Consider the following 27,213-nt stretch of genomic DNA (forward strand, 5'->3'; position numbering starts at 1 on the left):
AATTGTAACAATGGCTTTTTTTATAAGAAAACGTTTCGAGAATTCAGAGTAAAGTATGATCAAGTTTGTATAATCAAAGAGATAAATATATATTTTAAAGAAATTTCGTATTAAATTTTAACGTAAGTTAAATTATTCTTGATTACTACAATAAACTTTAAACTTCCACTTTCATTACAATTTCTAATGAATAGCAGCAACTCGGTTCGATTAATGAATGATAAGAACCTGAATATCATATTTAATTAATTCATCACAGCTTTTGGCATTGTTCTATTTCAATCAAGATTATTTTTCTGTTATTAATATTTCATTTTTTCAAAGAATATTTATTTGCCTATATGAAATATGTAATTTATGGTTAGAAACATTTGATAATTAAAATAAAGTGCATTTAGATTTGTGTTACGTTTTGCACTTATTTTATACACACACGCATGCGCTCAACAACAGTTCAATTCAAGCTTACCAAAATTGGCATCTTCTCATCGTTGAGAACCATCTGCTTGTCATGGTGTGATTGGAAAAAAAATGATGAATAATTTTCAAGAAATAAATTTAAAATAAACAAGGAAAAGCAAATCAGCTTTGTCGGTGCTGTTCACTCTGACTTCGTGGTGAAAATGCCAATCTCTGCAGTCGCCGCGGTCAGTCAAACTGCAGCTTTATCAAATGAAGCTTACAAAGCAAACAAAATTAATGCACGCACTTGATTGTGCTCCTTCATCTCTACTGACAAGTGAACGCGTCGACTATTTCTGATTTGCATATTTACTGCTAAACATGGCAATAAATTTACATGCTATATGAAAATCATGTTCTATTATTATTTTACTGTTCCTTATGAAGCTTATTATGAAAGAAAAACTCATCTACTGTACAAAAATTTCAGAAAATAGTTTGACAATCATGATTTGACAAAAAAAATTCCAAAATAATCCAAGTTAAAAAAAATGTAATTTTAAAGTTCACTTTGTGTGAGATTTTTATCAAGCACTATACGATATGGTGGAAAAGAATGAAAAAGCAATTGTTTTATGGAAATGAATTTAATTTTCTTTGAGCAGAGCTTAGGTTGATAAATTAAGATAAATTGAGAAATTCTTTCCGATTGTCAAAATGCTATATAGAAATTCGATAAACTGAATCAATCGACGCTATTGTTGTTCAGTTTGTTAAAAACCAATGAAGTTGTCATTGATGTAGATGAAAGTTTTATTTTCGCCCCTCGACTGCTTTTATTTATTCCACATTCAAGAAAATTACGTTAACCTGAAAAAAAGAATAAACCTTTTTGAAAATTATTGTCTGATGCACAGTGGCTGGCCAGGGTAGCGGCGACATGCGCTTAGCTAATTGGCTTGTACATGCGCTGAAATTGACGCACCCATTTTGTATATTTCTTGCTCTGACTGACCTACGATGACCTACCGCAGCCAACTGCCAGTACTTGGAGCTATCTAGCCGATGTCATGCTGTGACAGGAAATTTCTATATCAAAAAGATGGCTATGAATTTGACCTATTAAACTCAAACCGGGTTGACAGCCTGTATATATATGCATATATCTTTGATAATCATGGCAATCTGAGGTTTTCGCAGCTTCTCGATGGAAGCTGACAGTCGAATAAAGGCGTACAAGTTTGTCGCCTATTCTGCAGCCATATTTAGTGTAGTTTCTGTATTAGCAGCTTGCATAAGCATTCCAATGGCTTACAACTACATTCATCACGTGAAGCGACAAATGTATAGGGAACTCAATTATTGCAGAGTAATTTGATGCTAAACTTAGATAAATGTTTTATTTTGTCTCCAATTCTTACCATTTAAAGGGTTCAGCAGAAGATATTCTTTCCGAAGTACATTATTTGAAAAAAGTTCCTTCTAAAGAACGAAGCAGACGTTCTTACAATATTCCCAATGGAAGTATCATAAATGAGCCAATTCAAGAGCTAGATGAAGGCGAATGTGACCGTAAGTGCAATTATTATTATTTTATCAACTTCTTACGCAGACTTTTCACAGACTGTTGTCAACCTGGACCACCTGGTAATGTTGGATTACCTGGCAGACCAGGTAAACCAGGAAGACCAGGTTTGCCAGGAATGCCAGGAGAAGCTGGTCAACCTGCTGAACCACCATGCGAAGTACTAACCCTTCCCCCGTGCAAGCAGTGCCCACTTGGACCCCCGGGACCACAGGGACCACCTGGACCTCCAGGTATGCACGTTATACTTATTGAATAAAGTTTACAGTTTGGAGTATTGCAGGTGATCCTGGTGAGCCCGGAAATCCTGGAAAAAATGGAAAAGATGCATCATCAGGCCCGCCCGGTCCACAGGGTCCTCCTGGTCCTCCTGGACCTCCAGGACCAGATGGTAGTCCAGGTGAGCCGGGAATGTCAGCTATAAACGAACCAATGATCCCTGGTGAACAAGGAGATCCAGGTGAACCAGGTCCCCCGGGGCCCCAAGGTTTACAAGGAGATCCTGGCAATGTAAGTGTTGGTATGTATGCTATTTTTGGTGTTTAAAAATTTTTTAATTCAGAATGGACATGTTGGCCCAAAAGGAATACCAGGACCTCCTGGTCCAATGGGACCGCCAGGCGCAGATGGCTTGCCGGGACCAACTGGACCACCGGGCATACCAGGGCCCGCAGGTGAAAGAGGCATTTGCCCAAAATACTGCGCTTTAGACGGTGGAGTATTTTTCTCAGACGGAACCAAGAGATGATTCAGTGATTACTTTAAAAAATTTATTTTCATTGTTGATTGTTTTTACTCTCATTATTTTTCTTTGTAAAATGCTTGTGAATAAAAAATATTCACGTTAGTTGTGTAATAAAGAAATGTTTTAATGCTTTTTGTCACATGTTGTCAAAATGATTATTAAGATGGTTTGTGTAACATCCGTTGAATTTATTTGGACAGTCACAATTTTTGGTTTCAATTAGCAGTCACTTTCTTCTTTCCGATAATGGAAAGTGACATTTTGACCAATTCGTGGCCAACCCCGGTATGTCAAAGAAGGTGAAATCTGCAATATGGGTGCCACATAGTTGTCTGATAGATAGGTCACGCATCTTTGCCATTATCATGGCAGTCAACAACGCAAGTCATTTTAAAAACATGGACAACGCACACACACGCACATAATTTGATAGTTAAAAATTCAAAACTTAATGAAGAAATTTTGTAAAAATTTGCCAGTCACTTCTTTGCTCTAGAAAAGCAATGTTCTAAAACTAGTGGTGGTTAATGAAACATGTATAATTTTGCATTAAAATTCGGACCTTGAACATGATTTGATGTTTGTTGTAATTTTTCATACTGAAACTAGTATTCATATCGCTTATAACAAAAGATGACTTAGTTGATTAAATGAAAATTAAATATTTTGATATTAAAAAGATATGCAATAGAAGATTTTGGTATGAAAGGTACAACAACATTAATAGATTTCAAAAGTAGCATTCTATTGTATTCATGTATACAATAATGCTTCAAGTGCATTACAGAATTCTTTATAAAAGAAATTAGAAATTATTAATAAACTTAGCAATTCCCAAAAAACCATATGTCAGAAATGATAGATTTATCAACTAGGCCTAAGAACAGGTGCCTAATTTAACCAAAAAATTTTATTTTTACTGAATAATCTTAAATTCCAAATTAATATTTTACAATAATTCTTCAACAATAAAACATAAGCATACATTTCACATATAATAATAAACAACAATAATAATAACAACTGATAATATATGAATATTACTTTTAGCTGTAATAGATCAAAGTGCTGAAAATTTCTGTTTAAAAAGTTATGTTATCACAAATTACAAAACAGATTTTAAGATCGAAATGCAAAAGAATAATTTCTAGACGCCGTTTTTTCAATATACGCCAATTTCAAGTGCTTTCAAATGCTAATTTCTTTTCTGAAAAATAAGTTTTAGCAAAAAAAGTAGGATGACTTGGTGAATCAGAAACGTTCGAAATCTCTAAATCTTCGTTTTCTTTTTCATCACTGTCAATGTCTTCTTCATTCTGAAAATAAAATTCTAATAATGCATGTCTTACAGCAACAAGCACTTCACTGATATACTGACTTTAAACAAATTCAAAAAATTTCACAAGTCAAAAAAAATAAGAAACTCCATTCAAACAATTCTACATTTAAATAGCGGATAAAATCTAAACTAGAGACTGCGCATGTCATTACAAACAGTTGTATAAGTCATTCACTTACATAAGATTTTTCATTAACTGATATTTGCTTATTACTGCTTCTCTGCTTGTAAACTGAACGACGCTTACTAAGCTTAGAGTCTTCAAATTTTTCTTTCAACTCTTCATCACCACTACTACCATAACTAGAATCAGGATTCATATCTGAAAGTTAAATGCTTTGTCACTGATAATCACAATCAAATTACAGTTATTGTTACTTTGATAATCCGATAATGCATATGATAAATCGCAAGTGTTTTCATCAGATTCTTTGTCAGCTGCATTATCAGATTGTAAATCTGCCTGCAGTTCAATATGCCATATGGTTTTTTCTTGCTTTTTGTGAACTTGAACATTCTTACTTGATTTTGTTTTGCCTTAATAATTTACCGTTTTAAAAATTATTTTAAAATATAACATAATAGAACTTATAAAACATGTGTTTTAGTAAGCATATTTAATTTATTTTTTATATTTTCATTTTCAATATATAACACAAAATTATAGAAATTTGTCTATTTTCAGACTTTTAGCTAAATTTTAAAGTTTATTAGCCAAATTAGTCTATAACTTAAAAAGAATTTTTCACTTTTACTAGAGATTATAAGTGAAAACAGTAAATTTCAATTCTTACCTGAAACTTTGCTTTTATTCATTTGCCTTGTATGACGATATTCAGTCGATTCGTTCACGATTTGAGAATCTTCCCAGTGGCATAGATGACACTGGGCATTTTTAGGTTTCAAGCAGAATTTGCTTGAATTTGTGCCCCACTGACCGTAGTTGCCTGCAATAGCTGCATTTTGCAACCACGGATGGGATTTCATCTGATCAACTGGCACTTTAATTGGTGTATAAAGTTGAACAAAATTTCCCAAAACAAACGGCTGTCGTTGATAACAGTCTGTGAGAATAAAACTAATTATTTACAAAAACAACAAACAATAGTTTAATTTTAAAAAATCCCTGACCAACAGTCGGAGAAACAACACAACTTAAAGCTGTGCAAAATTTGTTGCACTGTTCAAGACCATTTGATGCTAATAAATATGGCTGACTGGTCAAAGTATTTCTCCAATAACAGCAGTCCGGCAGGAGGTTGACACTTTTTACATTTTCAGAAGCAAACGCTCTGCATTGCTGTTTATCTGAAATGTTCATTCTATCAAGTAAAATTCATAAAAGCTTCACAAGATTCCGTTTTCAAACATAAAAACTAAATAATATCAACAACAGCGTTTCATAAATGCAGATTTGCTTTTTTGCATAAATTTTAACCAAAAATGAAATTTAAATTACTATTTGTTTTTAAATAGTTTAAATAGTAAATAAACTATTTAAAACAGAAATTTCTCATTTCCACTTGCTTGATTAGGCGTATTTATTTTACTGAAACGTCAGCTCAATCAGATGAAATACCTCTCTTCAAAGGGACTTTTATCCAAGAGCAGTATTATAAAAATATGAAAAACGTTTAAAAAGCAAAAAAAAATTCCCCAAAATGGTAGTCCTGTAGAGCTGAATTTTTTCAGCATATCATCAATAAATGATCCCTTTTTAATGTTGCTAAATGTACAGTAGCAATTATTTATTCTCAGGTTACAATGTTGAGATTAATTTTCAGTGAGAAACAAGTGAACCTTGCGACCTTATCATTTGGACGACATTAAATTAAAAAAGAATCTTATATACATACACGGTAGATGAATATGGAGCAGTTTTAACTTATTTTGATGTTTTTTTCCGTTACAGTGTCCATGTGCTTGTTTAGCTGAATTAAGATAGCTGTTGCAAACCGTGCAAAAATAGCTGCCTGAAATACCCATCGGCGGATCCAATTTTAAAAACCAAATCGATTTTCAGTGATAAAACTGATATTTGTAAAAAAAGAAAGACTGTTGCGAATAAAAGAGTAAAAATATGAGGAATTAATAAAATTCAGCAATTGCAGCCAGCGTTGCTGGTGTTCAGCATTTTACGCTGATCCAGCAACTGATTGTTAATTAGTTGAAATCCATTTTGTACTGTTTGCTGTGTCCCAGTCGTGACACTTTCAAATTAAAATTGATGTTGACAGATATTTTAACCCAATTCAAAAATCGGTCGTAATATAACAATATGAGCTGATGCGCTTCGCCACGTATTATTTCAAATGTTCCGCGTTGTTTCTCAGCATCAACATTTGCGTAATAGAGGGGGGAAAAATAGTTCAAGCTTGGCTTTTTTTATTGATTGTTGACAACGTTGGCGTTACGGTAAAGCAACAGTTCAAATAACCTGCTGAAAGTAAATGACGAATGTGGACGATCATCTGGAATGCCTGCCTCACGGTGTGAATGTGCCATCGTTGCAATTGACGACGCTAATTCGTCAGCTTGAAGACATCTCGTGCATGCCAGGTCGAAATTAATTTTTCCTGTTCCGATTTAAGCCAACAACAATAACCGAATTCTTTCATTCAACTGCACAAAATGAAAACGTATTCTGAAATAAAACTGAAATAAAAAAATGCAAATATTCTTTCACATGTCAAAGCATAATAACAACACTGCAACACGTAACAACAACAAAGTAGCGATTTCGTATGTGGACAACTTTACAAAAGCTTCTTCCTTTTAATTCACGCTGAAATACATTTTTTGCATAAAAATCATTACCAAAATATGCATTTTACTACTGCATTTTTTCTCTTATGAACATTTCAATTGCTACTTTTTGAAAAAATATAAATAAATTGCTTTGAATGGTTTTGTTTTGCTATCCAACATTTGAAAATTGGAAAAATAAATTGGCGAAACAGAAACTGAAATAAACATTACGTATTTAATTCACTTTGTCATTTTATTATTTATTCTATACAGTGGTCACTTCTTCTGACCATTGGCAAGTTTGTTAAAAAAGAACTTTTTCTTTGCCAAAAGAGAAAAATAAACTTCATAAATATGCATGTACAAAATTCTTATGGGCATTTTTGATCAGGCAAATTTAATAAATTTATTATATTTCAATATTTGACTTCAGTTTAAGCGTGAGATAACATTAAAATAAAAGAAATAAAATAGTTGTTTACATTTAAACAATTTAAGCGTTGTTTAAACACTTTAAATAGAAATTTAAACATTTAAATTCTTTTGAATCTTTTCATACTTACTTTAATTACAACCAGGCATTTGACCGTGTGTTTTGGGCAAAGACTGTGTTCTTCTCTGTCTGAAATCTCTATCAGTATCCTTTGCAACAATGGTCCAGAAAATTGTTACGTTCAGAAATTTTGAAACACTTGAAGATGCTTTTGGAAAAAAGTGGCGATCCCTTTATGACCAGAAGGGATATCGTCTGGATGGGGAGAAGGATGCAAATTTGCCAGACCAAGTATCATTGATACGGAAACCAGGGACGAATGAAAAATATGAACCACCGCTTTCGTGTCTGGGTCAAATTTTTGCCAGGATTGCGGCTAGGAGGCTTTGTGAGTTGGGCATTTTGAAACATAGGATGACGAATCAAGTGGTCTACAGTTGTCCATGTTTGGCTTGTCTGCAGATGTCTTGTGCTTTGCAGAGGACTCTTTTACTGCATAAAATTAGGAAAATTAAAGTTGAACCTGGGTTGGCAGATTTCAGATATACAATGGACGCCACAGATAACAAGGCTGAAGAAATCAGAAAAGTGTTTGGCATTGAAACCAATTATCAGTCAGTTATCAGTAAAGAGTCGTTGAAAATGAACGAAACTCTGGACGATTTCCGAGAACGGTAACAATTTGCTTTTGAACATTTCCCAGTTTTTGAAAATTATCAAATCATTTCATCGTTATAGGCACAAGTTAGTTATGGATTCAATAATAGCCGATGAAACAGCAATGACTGCGATAGTTGTGACCCATAGTCCAAATGTGATTGCTCACATCCATTATTTTTCAAAGGAACCATTAAATGAAGCTATACTTAAAGAAAATATTAAATTCAGCAACAATGTAATTTTTTCGAGAAAGAAAAATGATATATGGAAGTGGCGAGTTGTTCAACAGCTTAAATTATCGAATCCAAAGAACGAAAAATTTCCCATCCATTTGTGGGATTAGAATTTGTACTAATTGTGGAATAACAAATTTAATGTATGATATTTTCATTTTTATTGTAAAATTACATTCATAAATATATTTTAATAATTATCATTCACTAAATTATAACAGTTGTATTGTTTACGTATACATAAATAACTTTTTTAATTATCAGCGTAGTATTTTTGCTGCATTTCATAATTTTTTGCTAAATGCTTAAACGTAAAAGTATTTAATTGAAGCACTTTTCTGTTTGGTAGTATATATTTCATTTATACTTATTTTACGCCAATTCCGTTAAAAAACCATTGCGATGCTTGATTGTGTATCTTTCAGTTCGTGTTCTATAGTTGATTGACTGGGATAATTTAAGCAGATGCGCGGCGTCAATGAATTTTCAAAAAATGCTCATAATTTAAATAAAATTGTATCGTTGAATCTCATTTTATACGTAAACAAAATGAACATGATGCAAATCATATGTGCAATGGAATGTTTTGCTGAAAACTTATTGCACTATAGCAAATGGCATTCGGTAAAATGAAATTGATAATGTTTGCATTGAGAAATTCCATACGAAAGGTTGATTCGACTATTGAATGTACAAGTGACTGATATGGAAAAGTTGCTTTTGTTATCAATTTGCAAAGAATACTATTCACACATAACAACTTGGCTATATTGAATAATTGAATATTGCACGCACACACACATATATATACGTATATTTCATTGATAATAACGATGCTATTTTGTAATGCTACTAGAAGCAGTTAAACAAGGACAACAAAATGTGCTACTTTTGTTTTGCGTCAATGACGTGCGTGCTAGTTCTGCAACAACTTCGGCATTTTTTTATTCAGCATAATTTTCATATTACACGACTTGGAATCATTGGGTCAATAGAAGACATAGTTTCACTTTTTAATAATTAATAAACTTCTCTTTACTTTCCTGCATTGGTTTTCATCTGTTCTGAAACTGCAAGTTTATTTATTAATACTTGCCCAAACAGCAAATGCTATGTCAAATTTCAATGAAACGAAAATATTCATGATTAAATTTTCAGTTTTTTTTTCTCTTCTACTTATATTTCATATTAAAATTGTTAAAATTGTCATCAATATTCTTTTTTACAATGAATCAACTATATAAGATAGTGGAATTGTATAGGTGAAATCAACCACCGATCATAATCATCACAATTTTCCAACATCCAAAAGAAACAAATGCTGATAATTTTATCATTTACCTAAACAGATGTAGCTGTTCATTGTGCTATCATAGCTTATGGTAACTGTGATAAATGATTGAGGAACTGACCAAATGCATTTTATTCGAAGAGAAAAAAACCATCCAAATCAGTTTCACTTGCTTGACAAATGTTCCTCTGATTAGAAGTGGTTTGAAATGAAATTCTCAAAGCATTCGTCTTCACTTTTCAAAGGCCATTATTTCAGCTAAGCTGAAGATTCTTTTTTTTTGATAAACAACCAGCTATGCTAACATTGCCACTCGAGACCTTTCCATCTGACGTTGGGAAACTTTGAAGCAGCCTCACCTCTTCCGCTTCTTCAACACTTGTCAGTGATTTATTTGTCAGCGTTGGTAAAATGAAGCGGTTCTAGTGAAAGGAAAGTGAAATTTAAATTGAACGTCCACAAAATTACTAATGACTTGACGCTTCATGAGAAGATTTATTTTTTTAATTTCGTTTTTTTTGAGGATGTGGTGGAAAATTAATTGAGCAACAAGACGGACGATATTTGCAAAGTTTTGTCAGTTTGGCACACTGCGAATGAGCAAGCAAGAATTTGCTGCCAACGTTTTGAGAGCTTCGTAGAAGATGATTCAGCTGTTTTGAAGTGCACTGATGGAAAAGAAGTTGAATTCAGTAGTTATAAGAGCAGAGCAGGAAAATATGCAAAGCAAAACTGATAAAGCGGTTTGCCATGATCGGTGTCACTCAACGGTGAAGTCATTGGTCTGGGAAATCGATACTGACGACGAATTTATTCAACAGCTGTTAATTGCTATCACGAAACAGACCAGAACTAAAAGCTGGCAGTAAAGAGCGTGCTGTGCGCTTGTGCGGCTATATACAAATCCAGCAACTATGTTGCAGCATCAAATTCGGTTCCTCATTTTACAATGGAGAGTTAAATTTGAAAACAACAAGGCATCTTCTTTACTTTTCCACTTTTTTAATTTCCTCTTGCTTTTATTCATCTCTGCATCACTGATTCAAAATACGTCCGCTTCTACTAACAAATGTAAGTTGGATTCATAGAATTTCAAAATTAAAACCTATTCGGTGTTTATTATTGACTATTTATATTCTTCACTTTGAACAATCTGTATTATACAATATTCATTATAGTTCTAAATTTGCATTTCTCACATATTATATCATATATTATACCATGTTTAATTTCTTTTCTCTGTTTATGCAATGAAAACTTTATTTTTGCCAATTGAAATTAATGTTCAGAATCAACTTTCATTGCTAAATTTACATTTATTGACAATATGTTTCTACTGTAGAAAGGGATTTTAATTTTTTCAATGCAAAAGCAACAGCATTCTTTTGTGTCATTTCAAATTTACTTATTTTAATTTGCAACCCATCGACTTGGAAAAACATTTTCATTTACGCGTTGCTTGTCGCGTTGTACACTGTTAGCACAGAACTTTTGTCCATTTTAATCATCTGAAACGCATACAAAATATGAATAAATGGTGTTTTGTTCAACAATTGTTGTTCGCATTTCGAATTTCATTCCAGGCAATAATTCATTGTTATTTTATCTTTTGCGCAGAACAAAATAAAAAAGAAAATCAATCAGATCGATTCCTTTTCCATATGCAGTAAAAATAATGCATTATTATCCCACGACTGAGGAATGTTTGGAAAGGAAAAAATATTTTTTAATCAAAAACAAGTTAAAATGAAATTACTGTAATCGCTTTTTATGCAATTCTTCAAAATTGGAAAATATATTATTTAAAAAAATTGTGTTCGAGTAACTTTCAATATATTTGAGATGAAATATAAAAAATGGAGAACTTTCATATTAGATCTTGCAACTGCTAGTTTGAAAAGCAATAAGAGAAAAGAAAATTTTTTGCTCATTGAAACTATTTCTTAGGTAGGCTTGTTCGTCGTATAGATTTTCGATACTTTCCACTAGTTAACAATAAATGCTGATCATTTACTTAATTGTAATGCAGACATTCTTCCTATTTGTTTTTCTCTTGGTTAATGCATCACAGTGGTATTATTGAGATGTATATATAATTTACTTTGCTTAATTTTCAACCACACTGCCTCGATGCAATCATTAAACACCATTCTCCTTGAAGTTGTGAAGTGAGAAATTTTTCTTAATAACTACGCCGTTGTTGAGGAAACTTATTTTCATTGTTATCACATTTGCAATTATGCCACAAGCATATTGCAAACAACTGTGTTTTATTGATTACATTAAGAAGATCTTTTGCCTAATTTTTAGCTCAAAACCGACCAATTTACAATAGCACACATGCTAGGCTTATTCGATTTTTGACAAAAAATTATGATACTCGAATGCGCCCGGTTTTGCACCCAACGGATGCTATTGAAGTAGGAGTTCTACTTGCCGCTTATCAAATCATCGATGTGGTAAGTTGAATGTTGTGATCTATTTATCACTGCTGCTACTACTACTACTACTACTACTACTAATACTGCTATCACTACTGTTGTGATTGCTTCACGCACTTTTCATATAATCGATTTTATTTCTATTCATTATAGTAACAGATATATTGATTTGTATTTACTATGAAATGTCCAATGAAGCTTTTAGTGGTGAAAGTTTTTATTTCATCTGACCTACTGGTCGCATGCTTATTTAACGGAAAATTTACACGATTGCTTTTCACATAAAATTTACTCTTCAGCAAGTATATATTATTTTATTTTTTAAATGTTTCATCGACACCAGCATTAATCTAGATGAATATCTATCTCTGTGCAATTTGCATATTTGATGTTATTTATTATACTATATTAAATCAGCATATCATTTAATGCAGTTGCCTGTGTACTTCACAAAATGAAAAATTTCAAAATATTTTGTAATAATTTGAAGCAGGTTAATTTGTTTTCTAATTATAACTTTTTTCTGAGCTTTGCCTCACATATTTAACATTATTTTAATAATGATAATAGCACAAAACCGTTAAGACAACGGATTTACATGGAATTTTAATTAAATGATGTTTTGCTAAAAGTAGAAAGTTGCATAGTAAGTATATCAGTCAATAATTTTAATATCTTTAAATGACATTTACACGATCAACGTAAGATGATAAAATAGAATCACTTACAGTGTACAAATAATTGTCCGTCAAAGATTTTCTAATTCTGATGGAAGCAACTAACAAAGATGCCATTTTTTGTTGAGTGATTACATTTGTCTGTGACGTAAATCTGGATGTGAGCCTAGACTTGAATGTAATTGCTTCGTGAAATTTCATGTTCTGTCTTAAGAAGCAATTAGAAAATAAAATTGCCTTTGATAAATATGGCAAATCCACAAGACTCATTACTGCGATAAGATCAATGTCCTACTTCCTGAATAAAATTTATAATTCAGTTGAAAATTATCATATCATCTGTATCACGTACTGTTATTCTTATCATATTCTGATATTAAATGCAGCTGAGGATTAAGCATAAAGAGGATTTCAGCGTCAATGAACAGAAATTTAAAATGAGATGCTGATGCTTTAAACTGAAAGCATCTTTTATTGAAATTTATTTATAATTTTCACAAACACTTCTCAATTTTATCATCCGTTAAAAATTGCATTAATACATGCAATACTAATTGTATAACATGATAAAATAATAAAATAAAAACACTTTTTACACAGAAATAATGCAAGTGCAATATCAGGCAACTGATATTCACTTTAATCTGATCTAAATACGATAAAATTAATTACAAAGGTAAAATATGTTTATAATAAATAAACAGTATATCAAGGAAAATGATGATGCGAGTTTGTTATGCAAAGTCGATTTGAATTCAAATGTTTAAGAAATTACATTTGAAATTGAGTTACATAAAGCGCGTTTTAATTTGGAATCTTTATATGCATGTTGGTTTTAAAATTGAAATTGAAATTTTGAAAATAAATAAAGCAAATTGTTCAAAACAAGAAATGCTGGTAAAAGTTTGCTGAAATTTAGCTTTGCAACTGTTTAACACATAGATCTTACTTTTTAGTACTCCGCTTGGTATTCTAAAGTTTTAGTGTGCAGCATGTGCTCTTGGAAATGTTAAATGCTGTAATAAAAAGAATAATGTGCCAGAGCAGTTATAATTCAACTGATAAAATTGATGAATTTCACTTTAATGCATCTCAAATATTTCAAAAATAATTTACATATAAATTATTAATAGTGTATTAATGAAACATTTGCTTCAGGATGGAAAACGAAATTTAATTGAAATTTCAGCATCATTTGAAATGGTAAAATTGAACAATGATTTATTGCTTTGGTTGTTCACGAGCTTTTTCTAGGTTTGGACGGATGAATATTTGCGATGGGAGCCTAGCAATTATGAAAATTCAGTTGAAGTTTATCTCCCAGCTAGTAGTGTTTGGAAACCTGAAATTTTTGTATTCTACAGGTAATTAATATGTGCTTTAAATATGTTTCATTTAAATCAACTTTTGTTCCAGTTCTAAAGAAGGTTCATCCATAAAAGGAGATCTCAATGTACGTGTCAATTCGGACGGTGTTGTACGTTATTATGTACCATTTACAACCACCAGTCTTTGTCCTATTGATGTGAAATATTTCCCATTTGACAAACAGCACTGCGTTATCAAAGTAAGATCTGAGTAGTAGTTTATTATGTAAAATGAATAATTGAATTTTGTTGAATATTTTTCTCGTTGTTGCTTTTGTCTTGTTCAAATGTCCAATGCTTACAAATCTCATACAGATCTTTTGAAATAAATTGTAAAACGTAATTTTATATGGAAAATTTTTTAATTAAAAACAAGCAATCTAAAGCACAAATTGGATACAATATGTGCTGGTGATTATGTTTTAGTTCGGCTCTTGGGCAAATACGGCCGACAGTGTGATTTTTCGTCTGCTTTCACCAGAACCAAATTTAGAAGACTTTTACGACAATCAAGAATGGGTTTTGAACCACTGCTATGCGGAGCAGGTGCTCAATTTTCAGCAAATTGGCAATCAAAGCAAACAAGCTCCAGTAATTGCGCTTCATATGCACATCGAACGGCAGTCGTTTTACTACATCTTCAATTTGGTCGTACCGAGTGCGTTGATTACTGTAGTTTCGGTTATCGGTTTCCATCTGCCGTCTGCATCAACTGGAGCCAGATTGACCAAAGTTCGACTGGGGATGATGACTCTGTTGTCGATGTCAATTGTATTATTAACGGTGGTGACTGATATGCCCAAATTTGGATTAGAAGCGGTTCCCGGGAAAAAAGGCTCATTCAGTGGTGTACCACTCATGGGTAATGGGATTGTTTCGTTAAATTTTTCATTTACATCCGCATTGTTGCAGGCTTGTATTATTTCGGACTGCTGCTTATTGTCAGTTTTTCCACCGTAACAACATCTTGGTTTGTATCCATAGAGAAAAGGCTCATCAGTGATGGTATTCCTTGGTATTTGCAATGGTTGATTCTCGATTGGAGAAATTTATCCTTCCAACGGTACAAGCCTGTCTGTTCGTCTGAACGCAAGCAAAGTTTGAATAAAATTGCAATGCACGAGCTTGGAATGAATCCCACTTCTCCATCAGGCAACGACAGTTCGGCTGGACGCCTTCGATCATGTCAGGATAATATTGCAGAACGGCTGAACGATGCAAGGGAAAGTGAGAAGAATGTCAACTGTTCGCGAGAAATGATAACGCTTTTGGAAAAACTGCTCTACGAAGTGCGCATTATTGCCATGGTGGTCAACGAACCGCTGGATAGTACTGTAAAGACAAAAGAAAGTTTGCTTATTCGTAGAATGGACAGACTTTCACTTACCGTATACTTAATTACATTTGTAATATTTACATTGATGTTCTTTTATCACGATTGGTATTGAAAATAAATTATTAGAATGTAAAACATAAATTTTATTTGATACTATAAGATACTCAGTAAAATTGTTGAAATAATATTTTTCATTTGAAAAGCATGAATAATTGTTACGTACCTTTTGGCAAAAATACTTACTTGGTCAGAATAAAAGAAATCGATTCGTGAAATATGCAACGAACTTGAAAATCCTCTTTAGTTATACGGTAATCATCATCATCACCATTCAACAATTTTATTTCGAAATACAGCAATTCAAAAACACGAAACTGACAAAAAATTCATTTGAAGACAACCAAAACTAAAAACAAAAAAAATAAATAAACAAACGCGTTAACTGAACAAAAATTCGGACGTATTGTCTCTTCTGATCGGCTTCATCAGTGGACTGCCACCACATCGATTTAGATTAATAACAAACTGATGATCATGATTATTATTCTTATTAGTATTATGCTTTTCGACTGGGCTTCCATCATCTTCTGGTTCTTCTGATTCATTTAACAGTTGATCAAAGAAGTGTTCGTACGTGTTATCAGAAGTCGAGTTGGCGTGGTGCGATTTATCCAAAAATCTCCCAAAAAATGGACCATCCTTCTCAAGGATTCGGCTATGCTCATTCTGGGGCTTCTGCATCAGCTTTGCTGGAAGCTGCAAGTGCATCACTTATTACGGACTTGTTTGTGAAACGAAATACGACATTATTAGAAGTAGACAAAAAATCACAAATGCATAATTTCACAGTTGTCCAAAAATGACTAACTAACTTGTTGAAAAGTGCCGTCCACGGAACGTCGACGAAGTGATTCATAATTGTTCACAAGTTTGAAATTATCCCGAACCTTGTCGTTGTACTTTGAGGCCAATTCTTCGTAACGGTCGAGAACCGTCCGCGCATCTTTTTCAGCTTCTTCGAGCTTGATTTTCATTGTTCTGATTTCCGCTTGCAACTTGCCAATCAGTTCTTGATACTGTTGCTCGGCAACCAAAGACTGTTCGCGCAACTTCTTGCTCACCCACTCTTGGTACAAACTTTCCTACAGTAATTTCGATTGAACAACTGAAATTCACTTGTACTTTGTAAAAATGCTAATGAAACAACATATGATAATTTTAATAAGAACCAAATGGACCAAAGGAACCTAACTTTGGTGAAATTATCCGTTCAATGGTTAAAATTTTCATGTTCAATGAGTGGGAGAAGAAAAGAAAAGAAAATTGCAATTTCAAATTGACGTTGATGAAAATCTTCAACAACATTACGACAATTTGGAATGGTGAAACAAAAATGAATTACCTGATAAATTTGATAATTCCAAAAAGTCAACGCATTGGAACAGATCTCAATTATTATTTCAGGCTTTTGACCGGCCAAAACCATTGCTTTAAAGTGATCGGATAAATTCAGATTAATACGAAGAACGGCCCATTTTTCTTTGAGAGCGTAATCGCACGCTGGGCATATAAGAGCGTTTGAAAAGTGTTCCTGAAATGAACAATTGTACGAATTATTAATTTCCAAATATTCAGCTTCAAGTTTCGCTTTACCCGGCCGTCGTGGTCACAGAAAATATGAGAACACACAGTAACCCAGGCGTGTCCTTCCAACTTCTTTCTGCAATGTTTGAAATTGCACAACAAACCGTTTTCCATTTTATCAAACTGCAGACAACAGTATCGCCTGGAAATTTAATTATACAACTCTGTTAAATTCATGATTTGAATCAATTTTTAAAAAAATCATCAATCAAACATACAGAACTGCGTTGTAATGTACACGTCATACCTGTAAAGTTAACAATAAACATTGTTCATTGTTTTCAACAATGAAGAAAAAATCACAGAAACTTTTCCAATACAAAAAAACAAACACTTATTTGAGAAGGCATCACTTCAGAATTTACACCGAATTATTTAAAAAATAAAATTTTTAAAGTGAAGTTTACAATATACAAGCGTCAATGTAGCCTTTTGAAAATTAAAATGTTCATTTCATTTTCATATTATTCAAAGTAAAAACTGTTTCTTTTTTCTCAAGCTACACTATTCGAATTAATAATTTTTGCAAGGTTTCTCTTTTTATGATAAATTTCCAGTAACAATCTGTTTAACACATTTCCACAACTACTAAGTTGCAACATGAATGGAGTTCGTACTGTAATTAACTGTTTTCACGTTTGAACGGCAAAAAGTGCTATTGACAACACGCCAAATTCAAATGGCGTGAAAAGCGACATTCACTTTTGAATAAATAAATTAAAAGCAATTTTTCAGATAGTTTTACAGGATCATTACATGCAAGTGTAGATCCTGCTTTTTTGCCAAGCATTGAATAATGCAACGTTACAAATAAAAAAACATGAGCAGCATGATGAAAATTTTCCCAGTTAACTTCTATAATTGTTCTCCTGAAATTATTGCTTCAGCTGGTTCATTTATTGTTTAAAACACCCAACAATTCTTATATTCATTTATTTGAAACAAAAGCATGCGCAAACAAGCATTCATTCCACGACACATTTTTATTCATCATCTATCTAATTAATCATTATTCATGAAAAACCTCTATTCAACTCTGGAAACATTAATCCATATCCAGATTGTTTTTCAGCACAATGAGAGTACCTTCCGACGTATATTCAACAGATGAACCTTCAATGTTGAGCTCATTATTCGGTGAATCTGTACCGTCCATTGAAATGATGTGCAAAAATCCACTCTCACCACCTGCACACAGCCAATTTGTCATGTTTTCATTGTAGTTGATATCGACCTAAAATGACAGATGAAAAAGTGCAACATTTTCACTTCAAAATAAGCAAACAACATTCCCATACCCAAAATATAGCATCAATTGACAAGCCGCAAATCATCTGCGCTTTGCATTTATTAACCTTCACAGTTGGAGTGCCTTTGATCTAAAGTGATGATGCAGTTGTTATTAATAGAAAAAATTTACAAAAATAAATATATATGTATGTATAATGTACATACCCGTGTGGTCGAAAACGTCAAAGCACATTTCTTAAGTCTTTCTTTAATTTCCAAATCATTGATAATGTACGGCCTGTCAGTGTTGTCTCCAAGCAAATCAACCTGCGTTACTAGAAGAGTCTAAAATAAACAAACGTCCTCATTTCAATCACCATAAATCTTCCGCTTCGTTCATATACCTTTTGAACATCAATTTCAGTATCTGCTTCAATCGTGTCCACACCAGAAGATGCTATAGTTCCTTCATTGTCAGCAGAGACTATACTTACACTATGTGGTGAGAAAGCAATTGACTGAAAAAAATATATATCAATCACATTTCATAATTTTATTTGATGAAATTATATTCTGCTATACCCAAACTTTGTCTGAATGGGTCGAATAACGTCTGTAAGCAGTACGATCTGATCCAGTAAAAGGCATTGTCATCATCAGCTGAGTTGAATTAGTACGTCTAAAAATGGAATGTTTAATCAATTGCACAACATGCTCAGCACAAATAAAACAAGAAAAAGAAGATATTAAAATTTCCAAGTGAAAAAAACAAACGGCACAACGTACATGTTGTACTTGGCAAACAACAAGCCGGACAGATACGGATGCAACAGAATATGGTCAGCGGTCACTGACGAAAGCACCCGATGTGACACCAACTCACGCAACTGGAGGTTCCACATAGACACTTTCTTGTTACTGTTCAACAACAACACTAAATAAAAATGCATATTGGGGAAAATTTTGCAAATTCATTTTACACAGAAAAGCTGAATCAACAACACTCACCATATTCTCTAGTAAACCAAAACGTCTGAAGCAATGGCCAATCACCAGCATCAATAATGAAACGTGGCTTCAAAACTCGTGTCTTTCCGTCCAGCTCACTCAAATCCCAAACACTCAACATGCCTTCATGTAAAAAAATAACATTATTCATGAATAATGTTTGCAACGAGAAAAGTAAAATGCAATTGGGCACCATTTTCTTGACCAGCTGCAATTCTGCTGTGACCATCGTACACGTTCCAATCCAAAGAGATGACTCGTCTTCTGGAATTGGTCAGCAACGTCAGTACTGGATGCACTGCACGGTCGGAAGAGTCTGCTTCATTCTCGGCACGATAAAATACCCCTCCCGTGCGAATACCTGGTGCACATTCCGGATGAGGAACACTTAACAAAAAAAAAGTAATTATATTGGGTGCCGAAAAGTAGAAGAAAAAACTTTCTATTCCCATTTTTTACCAGTATATCACTACGGTACCGCAAGAAGTTGAAGCCGCAAAGCAGCCCAATCTTGGCAACAGGTTTCTATCACTTTTGACCGTGTTTTTATCTTCATAAATTCCCGAAGGACACCATTTCAAGCATCGAACCATGCCGTACTTGTGCACCAGATTCCAAATGCAGTTCAACTTCAGCGAATCACTGAAAAATTTTCGCTCATATTCAAATTTAGATTTCAAAAACGGAACAAGAAAACCTGGCGGCTTGTGGATCGAATGCCCACAACTGCAGAATACTTTGATGAGGTCCAGCGTACAGTCCATCGAAACTTCCAACGTACAATGACACCAATATGTACTGTATGTCGGTTTTTGAAGGGCACCATACGCATGCTGAAATTCTCGATCCCGTAAATCCAATCGCACCTAATAAGCACAAATTCGATTATTTCACAAGAGAAAACAGACGATACAATAAATGCAATAGCTACCTGCCCAAGTATTCACACTTTCGAGACGTTTCAAACGGCGGAATTGTTGAATGTTGTCATAGCGCATGAAAACGGAAGATTTGTAAAACGACGAATGAAGATTAGGGTGACTAAACATAATTTAAAATTAAAATAATTTTTAGCTTCAAAATTGTCTCACGTCATTGAAAAGTTTCTCCATTCTTCCAAACGGCATTGCATAGTTGGAAATGCAGATTCACAAAACTGCATATCTTGACTAAAAAAACAAATCACATACATATACAATGATAAAGTAAAAACAACTAATTAACAACCATGCACATGATAATTAATAAAACAAACCATCAACAACAATACAGCAACTGATAAGAATACCAAATTTACAGCTGAATATTTGAAACAAACACAATTCCAAATTTGAACATAAACATTTCAGCAGACAAATTGCCATAAATCACAAATGTGGCATAATTAAACAAAATTTAAAAAATGAAGTAATTTTAAAAGAAATACTGCAACAACACTTACAGGTTAACTGAAAAAATGTTCCTGCGTTGTTTGACCTTTTCCTTTGAAGTACCCGCTCGTTTTAGCACTAAAATAATTCTTCATGTTATACTAATGCAAATACAGAATAAAAAGGCTACAAAAAGAAAAGTGTTCATCGCTAATTATACATATCCATATCTTCATTCAATTCTACTTAGCAATATTTTTAAATATTATCAAAGCGCACTTCATTAACTGATAAAAAAATATAAACCCCAAAAATCTACATTAACAAACACCGTTACTTTCATCCTTCATCAACCTGTTGCCTATGCTAGTAAAACTGTCAACAGCTGAAAACAGACAACAACAATAATTGTAAAATCATACAAGATCGCTTGATCCTTTTTGGCGGATGCGACTTATAATAATTCGCTAGGAAACCGTCGCTATCCGATTCCTCTTCCTAAAAATCTTATCAAATAAAAACAAAAAAAATTAAAAATTAAAACCAAAACACTGACACTGTCTGTTGAATCAAGATAGAAATTTAAGTCCTCATCGCTGAGGTCTTCGTCCTCGCACGAATCTTCAACCAAGCCGTGTGACTTCAAATCTCTACAGTAGACTGTGAATGTTGAGCAAAAAAAAAACAAAAATTAACTGCTTACAAACGCGACATTGTTGACATTTCCGAAAATACATCTCCTTTACAAGTATGGCCATTTGCTTCCTTAACGTACATCTCCTCTTTGCACATTGGGCATCTATATCTTCTCTCCTGAAAAAAATATATTAAAAAAATTACCATTACAAAATTATTAAATTCAAAACATAATATATCAAAATGCTTTAAAGTAAATATAGATAATTTAAAGTCAACTGATTTACGAACATTTGACTTTCGTTGTCAAAAAGTATTTAAATACAGTCATCCCTCAACATCGCGGATTTCAAAACCGCCAAAAAGATGAATCCTATTTTCAGACCCCAATGCGTATGTATGCTGTGGATGTTCAAGTTCAGTGCAAAGCTGTTTTTGACTGTGAGGTTCCACACCATAACGGCAGTGGTAACAACTTAGCCAGACTGCGAGGTTAAATAATCGCTACTAATGCTAAGATGAAAAAGATTAAAACATTAGGGTGCACGAAAAGAGGGCGTTGCGAACGGGAGGTTGGCTTACGGCAGCACCGGTTCAACGATTCCAGACACTTGCTCCAGACTGGTCAACCGGTCCAGACATGTCTGGAAGTGCAGAATAGCCGCTTTCATGCTAGCACAGTCGAACACTGCGTGAGAATAATGAAAAATTTGAGTTAACACGTAATGCATGAAGTAAATCGTATAGTCACAATGTTTTTTAAAAAAGATGCGCCGTACAGTCCCTCCACTGCTGGTTCAGCAAAACAGTAAATAAAAAGAGTAACATGTTTAGAATGTAAATGTAAATTTCATTTATGTATGCCATACCCCCGCATCAGTGGCTGTTTCGTAAGCAGATGCACAAGAAACAGAAAAATAAAACTATAAGTTTACTTGCCAATATCAAGCAAAAATAGTGCTTACAAAAAACCCTCAAGTGCTCAATCCCTATTTATAGATTCTAGTGTGAATGTTTACTGTAGATTTTCAGGTTCACTTTATGGTGGTTTCCGCCTATGAGGTGCCACACCATAACAATATATAAGCTGATTTAAAACAAATTATAAAACTTACGTCGCTCTCCAATGAACACATGCGTAGATGGTAACTCATTCCATTAGCAGTCGTCAAGACGGTATCACATTTAGTTGATAAACATTTTATTGTTCCATCTATATGATGAACCTTCCGCAAAATCCCATTACTCACTTTTCTATCCAGTCGACGCCACTCTTTCAACCGATCCTAAAAATAAACTGTTAAAATAAAATAAAATAAAATAACAAACATACTAACCTCATAACTGCGGTATCTGTCATACCATACTTTCAACTCAGCCTCACTGTACACCTTCGTCACTTTAGGTGTGCTGAAAAAACATAAATTTTTAATTAGAAGTAATCATGAAGCAGGAAATTTGCGTTGAATTTAAAAGAAACAGATGTATTTTACAATGGAGGCCTAATTTACAAACAACTTTCCAATTCACTAGAACTAACAGCAAACTGTTCATTAACTATCGAGATTGCGAATATTGAAAGAGATCGAAAACTACGATAAGAACAAATTGGTTAAACAAAACAAAATATAAACAAGAAAAGAGAAGATTTTAAAACGTTCCTATTTCAAATGTCATCTGATTTTTCTACTGATGAAGTTTACCATTAAATCACTTCAAGAATAAAATAAATATGCAAACCCAGCAAGTTCTGCAGCTGAGAAGTTAACTAAAATGACTTTAGGGAAAATTTTACTTAAATATAAAAATATGTTCTTACCTTGGCTTTTTAAACGGGTAAGGCATTACATTCAACCTGACAAAAACCACACCATATAACGATATACACAGCTACAGTCTACAGTAAGCAGTAGATGATTGCAAGTTGTATTGCAAATCTGACATCAAAATAGGGCATGGAATATTTTATTTTTATTAAATCAAAACTTTTAAGAATTTAAAAATAAACTATAAAATAAACGTGTCGAGTTGTTAAAATTTTATCACTTTAGTAAATTCAAGTATTATAATCAAGAAACTGATTTTTGATATAACTTAAAATCAAAACGTAAAAGGAAATTTGCTTAAAAATAAAAGCATTGCACATTTTTAAATTGATTACCAATTAGTCTTTGGAAAGCCAAGTTTTGTTTATAAAAAGTTTTGTTTTATAGAAAAAGATCTGAAGATTTTAATCATTCAGTCAGTTACATGTGAGCAATCCTTCAGTTTATAAGTCTCGAGCTACTTGCAGTGTCCTTACCGATCTATTGGTCTCAAGCGGAGCTTCATGAATGCAGCACAGTAATAGTAAAAATTAGTCATTATCTGTGCAATTTAATTTGACAAGATAAATTGTATACTTGATAGATGTCTGGTACAAATCATGCTTTACGAAGTAATTGGTAAATAAAGCAAATAACTCAGAATACGAGTAGCATGACATTCCGCGTGTAATAGTGATTTAAAAATTTAAATAACCGTTGTAAATAGCACATATTTAAATATTGCAATATTCCATTACGGTATTGCATATTTAAAATTTACTTTTCTGTTTAAAATGATAATTATATACTTTTCTGATTGAAAAAACATTTTCTTAAACAAATATTAAAAAATGTCAAACTAAACAACAAGCGAACACTTAAACAAAACTAATTTTGCTCATTAGGAGCGCTAATAGTCCAAAGCAATACCGTCCGGTTAAAAAACAGTGTATGTAATTAATAATTTTATCGAACTGAACACTCATATTGTTTGAAAATGTTTCCAGTGCAGTGATATTAAAAACTGCTTATAAACTGGGGCTTATGAAGTTGTCATTCATATTAAATTTCAATTTAAACGAGTATTTCCGTTGCAAATGTACAAGAACACAAAATGTTTTCATCATTTACATTTTAGTCACTAGTTTCTACAATTTTACAGATGCTCAGAATGGTGAAAGTAATATTTATTTCAATTTTCCAAGTCGGCTAATTTTGACATTCACAGCACTGCATTGAAATCGTAACATCTTCTTTCTTCACTGCAGAATTGATTCACCATGCTCAGATTTGCGATTTCGCAAACAGGATGCTCCTTCCTGGATTTAATACCATGTCAAATGCGTCTTTTTTGAAAAATTCCAAATACGACAAAATCAAAAATAAGTTTAAAGCATGAATATGCAAAGCAAACGAAATCGAACTTTAACATTTTTAACAGTCAGCAAAGCTGAGCAAAAGCAGTGAATACATTCAAAACGGACAATATAATGTTAAATATTGCACAACATAAAAGTAAACGTTTAAAACAAAAGCTAGTACATAAAACAAAGTGTAAAATGAAAATGAAGCATTAAAAACATGTTGAAAAGAATTTGAAAATTTAAGATGGTGACATGAATTTCACACTTCACAATTTCTTTATAAATTCATCAATTCAACATCTCATTCTGCACATTTTATATGCGAAAACTTCACGTTTTGTTTTATCTATAAAAAATAATTTTACTTTATATCAAGGGAAAAGAACTTTTCTTATAAAACATAAATATCAAATATAAACTCAGCACTTCTTAGAGGTTACAATAAATCATTTTCATTCAATGAAAATTTATCATCACGTTGAAGAAGATACAGAAAATAAAATTTGAAATATAACACTTACAAACATTTCGCTGTTTAGTAAATAATCAAACATGCATAACAGAGTGCAACTGCTTAGCTTCAAAAACAACAGATGATTTTAAAATATGGCGTCCATATCAAACTACAAGTATAAAAAGAATTGCACTAAAAAATAACTGCAAATTTGATTCTACACAATTGTATATTTGTATTTCTAAAATACATTGGTGAAACAGCTTTGAAAATTAATAAATTCTTAGCAAAAGTAAAACCACAAAATAACACTATATAATAATATCCATAGGAAAGCTGTTTCTCACAACGGCAAACAAGAGCGAAATAAATTTCTTCACACAAAATGAATTTTCAAATTAACGCAGAGATGAAAATTAAACAAATAAAACAAGTCTATGGTAAAATCAAAAACTTAAATTCTATAATAAATCCTCATAATGCAAGTATCAGGCTGAAAAAGTGAAATCTACTTTCAATGTATGCGTGAAAATGTAAAATAATTTTTTAATTAAACCAAAAAAAATTTTGACACTAAATTTAGCATTGTTTATTGTTGCATTTATTCACGGAAAAAATTGTATAACAATTAAAATGCCGTACTTTTACATTTTCATTATATTGAACATATTTCATGCCTTTCACAAGTAATTTCATTATTAGGGGCCATTTTACAGTTTTGCCACGTCATGACAATTAGCAATACCGTAGCTTCAAAAATTAAGATTAATTTTGGAAATGAATATTGCCCGCATCTCACATAAAATTGCCAATTAAATACATCTAATAAACCGTCCCATTTATGCTTTGTCGTTATTTATTTCATAACTTAAGCTTAGAACTGTTAAATGATAAAAGCCATGTTCATAGTTCGGCCCACTTTACAATTCTGCTCAGTTTCCCCATCCCATTGGTGGTTGCTTTTCATTCGTTGCCTAGAAGATATTTATTATTGGTCAAACGGGTGAAATCAGTTTGAAAAAATTCCAATCATTTTTACGGCCAATGAATTCGTTGCAATGAAGAGGGAAAGAAAATTAACCAACGAAAATTTAAATTTAAAAAATGGCGGGAATTTATTTGACCAATGGGAGGGGACACCTAAGCAAGCGGAAAGTAGGCGGGGCTTGAAGGTAACATTAGCTGTAATGAGCACAAGCAATGAACAATAATGATCGTTTAATGATCAATTTCAATACCTTTTGTCAACAAAAGCTCGACAAACTGCAATTTCAATCTCACGAACTGTTAGCTAAACAAAAAGCAAATTCTTTTAATGCAAATTTCAAGTTATTATACACTTGATAATTTCGAATTGAAAGCCTTCCAAGATATTTTATGAAATAAATTCATTTTTCCGTAATTAATGCAAGCATATATTTCTGTATGAATAATAATTGCATCAGATAAGATAGACAAACAGTAAGTTTGATTGAAAAGCAACTCTTCAGTGTTTGCACTTTAATGTTGAACAATTTTTTAACTTCATTAAGTATGTTTTTCTTTTGTTTGTCAATTAATAGCGTCGTCAAAGAAAAGATATTTATTATACCAAATAACAAAATCGAATAACTATAAACAATTATAATATTTAGAAAATTGCAAAAACACAATTAATTATTGATTTATAGTTAAAATATGAAGAAAATTTAAATTACACAGCAATCGATAAAATGAAGTAAAAACAATATCTAGTCAAAATAACTAAAATTGTTTTGGCGGGGAAAACAGGTTTTTTCCAGTTTTTGCTACACTTTTTTGTTTTCAAATACTAATTCAAAGTAACTCTTCAACGTTTACACTTTAATGTTGAACAATTTCTCAACTTCCCTGCCATGTTTTTGCCTGCTTGCTTGCTAATAGCTTGCTCAAATAAAAAAGATTGCGTGCATCTGTCGACTGCATGCGTTGGCTTAAACTATTATAATGGGACTCTCTTTGGGTGCACGCAATTGATTATCGATTGGACATACAAAGATGAATAAAACTACTTTTATCTTTCATCCCAGCAAATGAATAACAAACAATGCCGAGTCAAAATAAATAAAATTGTTTTGGGAGGGAAAGCAGGTTTTTCCAGTTTTTGGTATACTTTATTGACTATACATACTAATTTACGCGCAATTTTATACAACATTGAATTTCTTTCTCTTCGCCTGTGGCAATGTCTTATCCTCACTGCAGTGGTGAGTGAATTATTAAATATTTCCACCTCCATCACCTCCAACTACTAGACGATACTACTGTTCATCAGGGGAAAATGTCTCAACATCATTTACATATCCACTAGCGATTTCTCGATAGTATTCATATAATGTGCCATCTTTTATCAGTTGAGATTTCTGT

General features: G+C 32.6%; 7 protein-coding genes across 7 annotated transcripts; 3 read left to right on the plus strand and 4 right to left on the minus strand.

The window, feature by feature from the left end:
* Positions 1-1,609: 1,609 nt before the first annotated feature.
* On the plus strand, positions 1,610-2,735 carry Tsp_10668 (cuticle collagen 34). The gene is made up of 5 exons (XM_003373637.1): positions 1,610-1,771; positions 1,833-1,974; positions 2,026-2,220; positions 2,256-2,497; positions 2,550-2,735. Exons 1-5 carry the CDS (start codon positions 1,610-1,612, stop codon positions 2,733-2,735), a joined length of 927 nt encoding a protein of 308 aa, XP_003373685.1.
* A 750-nt stretch (positions 2,736-3,485) lies between these two features.
* On the minus strand, positions 3,486-5,887 carry Tsp_10667 (conserved hypothetical protein). Its single transcript, XM_003373638.1, has 7 exons — positions 5,872-5,887; positions 5,203-5,379; positions 4,866-5,135; positions 4,450-4,608; positions 4,251-4,393; positions 3,976-4,048; positions 3,486-3,523 (listed from the first exon to the last, which is right to left on the minus strand). The coding sequence occupies exons 1-7, from the start codon at positions 5,885-5,887 to the stop codon at positions 3,486-3,488; spliced, it is 876 nt and encodes a 291-aa protein (XP_003373686.1).
* Positions 5,888-7,471: 1,584 nt separating this feature from the next.
* On the plus strand, positions 7,472-7,990 carry Tsp_10666 (hypothetical protein). The gene has a single exon (XM_003373639.1). The coding sequence runs from the start codon at positions 7,472-7,474 to the stop codon at positions 7,988-7,990; it is 519 nt and encodes a 172-aa protein (XP_003373687.1).
* Positions 7,991-13,297: 5,307 nt separating this feature from the next.
* Tsp_10665 (putative neurotransmitter-gated ion-channel ligand binding domain protein) lies at positions 13,298-15,429 on the plus strand. Its single transcript, XM_003373640.1, is given in 6 exon segments — positions 13,298-13,343; positions 13,921-13,978; positions 14,031-14,181; positions 14,408-14,527; positions 14,543-14,843; positions 14,894-15,429. 6 exon segments carry the CDS (start codon positions 13,298-13,300, stop codon positions 15,427-15,429), a joined length of 1,212 nt encoding a protein of 403 aa, XP_003373688.1.
* Positions 15,430-15,755: 326 nt separating this feature from the next.
* On the minus strand, positions 15,756-17,230 carry Tsp_10664 (hypothetical protein). The gene is made up of 5 exons (XM_003373641.1): positions 17,209-17,230; positions 17,066-17,103; positions 16,720-16,908; positions 16,190-16,459; positions 15,756-16,073 (listed from the first exon to the last, which is right to left on the minus strand). The coding sequence occupies exons 1-5, from the start codon at positions 17,228-17,230 to the stop codon at positions 15,756-15,758; spliced, it is 837 nt and encodes a 278-aa protein (XP_003373689.1).
* Positions 17,231-18,006: 776 nt separating this feature from the next.
* On the minus strand, positions 18,007-21,847 carry Tsp_10663 (general transcription factor 3C polypeptide 2). The gene is made up of 19 exons (XM_003373642.1): positions 21,817-21,847; positions 21,545-21,690; positions 21,277-21,382; positions 21,114-21,229; positions 20,992-21,067; positions 20,901-20,954; positions 20,641-20,707; positions 20,291-20,368; positions 20,131-20,240; positions 19,897-20,065; positions 19,719-19,841; positions 19,393-19,586; positions 19,200-19,322; positions 18,966-19,125; positions 18,774-18,870; positions 18,596-18,709; positions 18,417-18,536; positions 18,260-18,340; positions 18,007-18,195 (listed from the first exon to the last, which is right to left on the minus strand). Exons 1-19 carry the CDS (start codon positions 21,845-21,847, stop codon positions 18,007-18,009), a joined length of 2,154 nt encoding a protein of 717 aa, XP_003373690.1.
* A 397-nt stretch (positions 21,848-22,244) lies between these two features.
* Positions 22,245-23,050, minus strand: Tsp_10662 (conserved hypothetical protein). The gene is made up of 4 exons (XM_003373643.1): positions 23,025-23,050; positions 22,543-22,615; positions 22,321-22,491; positions 22,245-22,292 (listed from the first exon to the last, which is right to left on the minus strand). Exons 1-4 carry the CDS (start codon positions 23,048-23,050, stop codon positions 22,245-22,247), a joined length of 318 nt encoding a protein of 105 aa, XP_003373691.1.
* Between the last annotated feature and the right edge of the window lie 4,163 nt (positions 23,051-27,213).

This window comes from Trichinella spiralis, assembly GCF_000181795.1.
Source record: "Trichinella spiralis strain ISS 195 chromosome Unknown Scfld6, whole genome shotgun sequence".
Classification (NCBI taxonomy): Eukaryota; Metazoa; Nematoda; class Enoplea; order Trichinellida; family Trichinellidae; genus Trichinella; species Trichinella spiralis.

Coding starts and splice junctions, on each gene's coding strand:
- Tsp_10667 (XM_003373638.1), bottom strand. Junction 5,136..5,202: donor TGTTGTTTCTCCGACTGTTG/GTCAGGGATTTT, acceptor TTATTCTCACAG/ACTGTTATCAACGACAGCCG. Junction 4,049..4,250: donor CAGTTAATGAAAAATCTTAT/GTAAGTGAATGA, acceptor TTTTATTTTCAG/AATGAAGAAGACATTGACAG.
- Tsp_10662 (XM_003373643.1), bottom strand. CDS start 23,050: ATGCCTTACCCGTTTAAAAAGCCAAG. Junction 22,616..23,024: donor TACCCGTTTAAAAAGCCAAG/GTAAGAACATAT, acceptor ATGTTTTTTCAG/CACACCTAAAGTGACGAAGG. Junction 22,293..22,320: donor TGTGTTCATTGGAGAGCGAC/GTAAGTTTTATA, acceptor GTTTTAAATCAG/CTTATATATTGTTATGGTGT.
- Tsp_10668 (XM_003373637.1), top strand. CDS start 1,610: ATGGAAGCTGACAGTCGAATAAAGGCGTACAAGTTTGTCGCCTATTCT. Junction 1,975..2,025: donor AGATGAAGGCGAATGTGACC/GTAAGTGCAATT, acceptor GACTTTTCACAG/ACTGTTGTCAACCTGGACCA. Junction 2,221..2,255: donor GGGACCACCTGGACCTCCAG/GTATGCACGTTA, acceptor TAAAGTTTACAG/TTTGGAGTATTGCAGGTGAT.
- Tsp_10665 (XM_003373640.1), top strand. CDS start 13,298: ATGTTTATAATAAATAAACAGTATATCAAGGAAAATGATGATGCGA. Junction 13,979..14,030: donor GAAATTTTTGTATTCTACAG/GTAATTAATATG, acceptor CTTTTGTTCCAG/TTCTAAAGAAGGTTCATCCA. Junction 14,182..14,407: donor AACAGCACTGCGTTATCAAA/GTAAGATCTGAG, acceptor ATTATGTTTTAG/TTCGGCTCTTGGGCAAATAC.
- Tsp_10666 (XM_003373639.1), top strand. CDS start 7,472: ATGGTCCAGAAAATTGTTACGTTCAGAAATTTTGAAACACTTGAAGAT.
- Tsp_10663 (XM_003373642.1), bottom strand. CDS start 21,847: ATGTCTGGACCGGTTGACCAGTCTGGAGCAA. Junction 21,691..21,816: donor GGTTGACCAGTCTGGAGCAA/GTGTCTGGAATC, acceptor TTAACCTCGCAG/TCTGGCTAAGTTGTTACCAC. Junction 20,708..20,900: donor GATGAAGGATGAAAGTAACG/GTGTTTGTTAAT, acceptor GAATTATTTTAG/TGCTAAAACGAGCGGGTACT.
- Tsp_10664 (XM_003373641.1), bottom strand. CDS start 17,230: ATGTTTATTGTTAACTTTACAG. Junction 17,104..17,208: donor GTTTATTGTTAACTTTACAG/GTATGACGTGTA, acceptor TTAAATTTCCAG/GCGATACTGTTGTCTGCAGT. Junction 16,460..16,719: donor GGAATTATCAAATTTATCAG/GTAATTCATTTT, acceptor AAATTACTGTAG/GAAAGTTTGTACCAAGAGTG.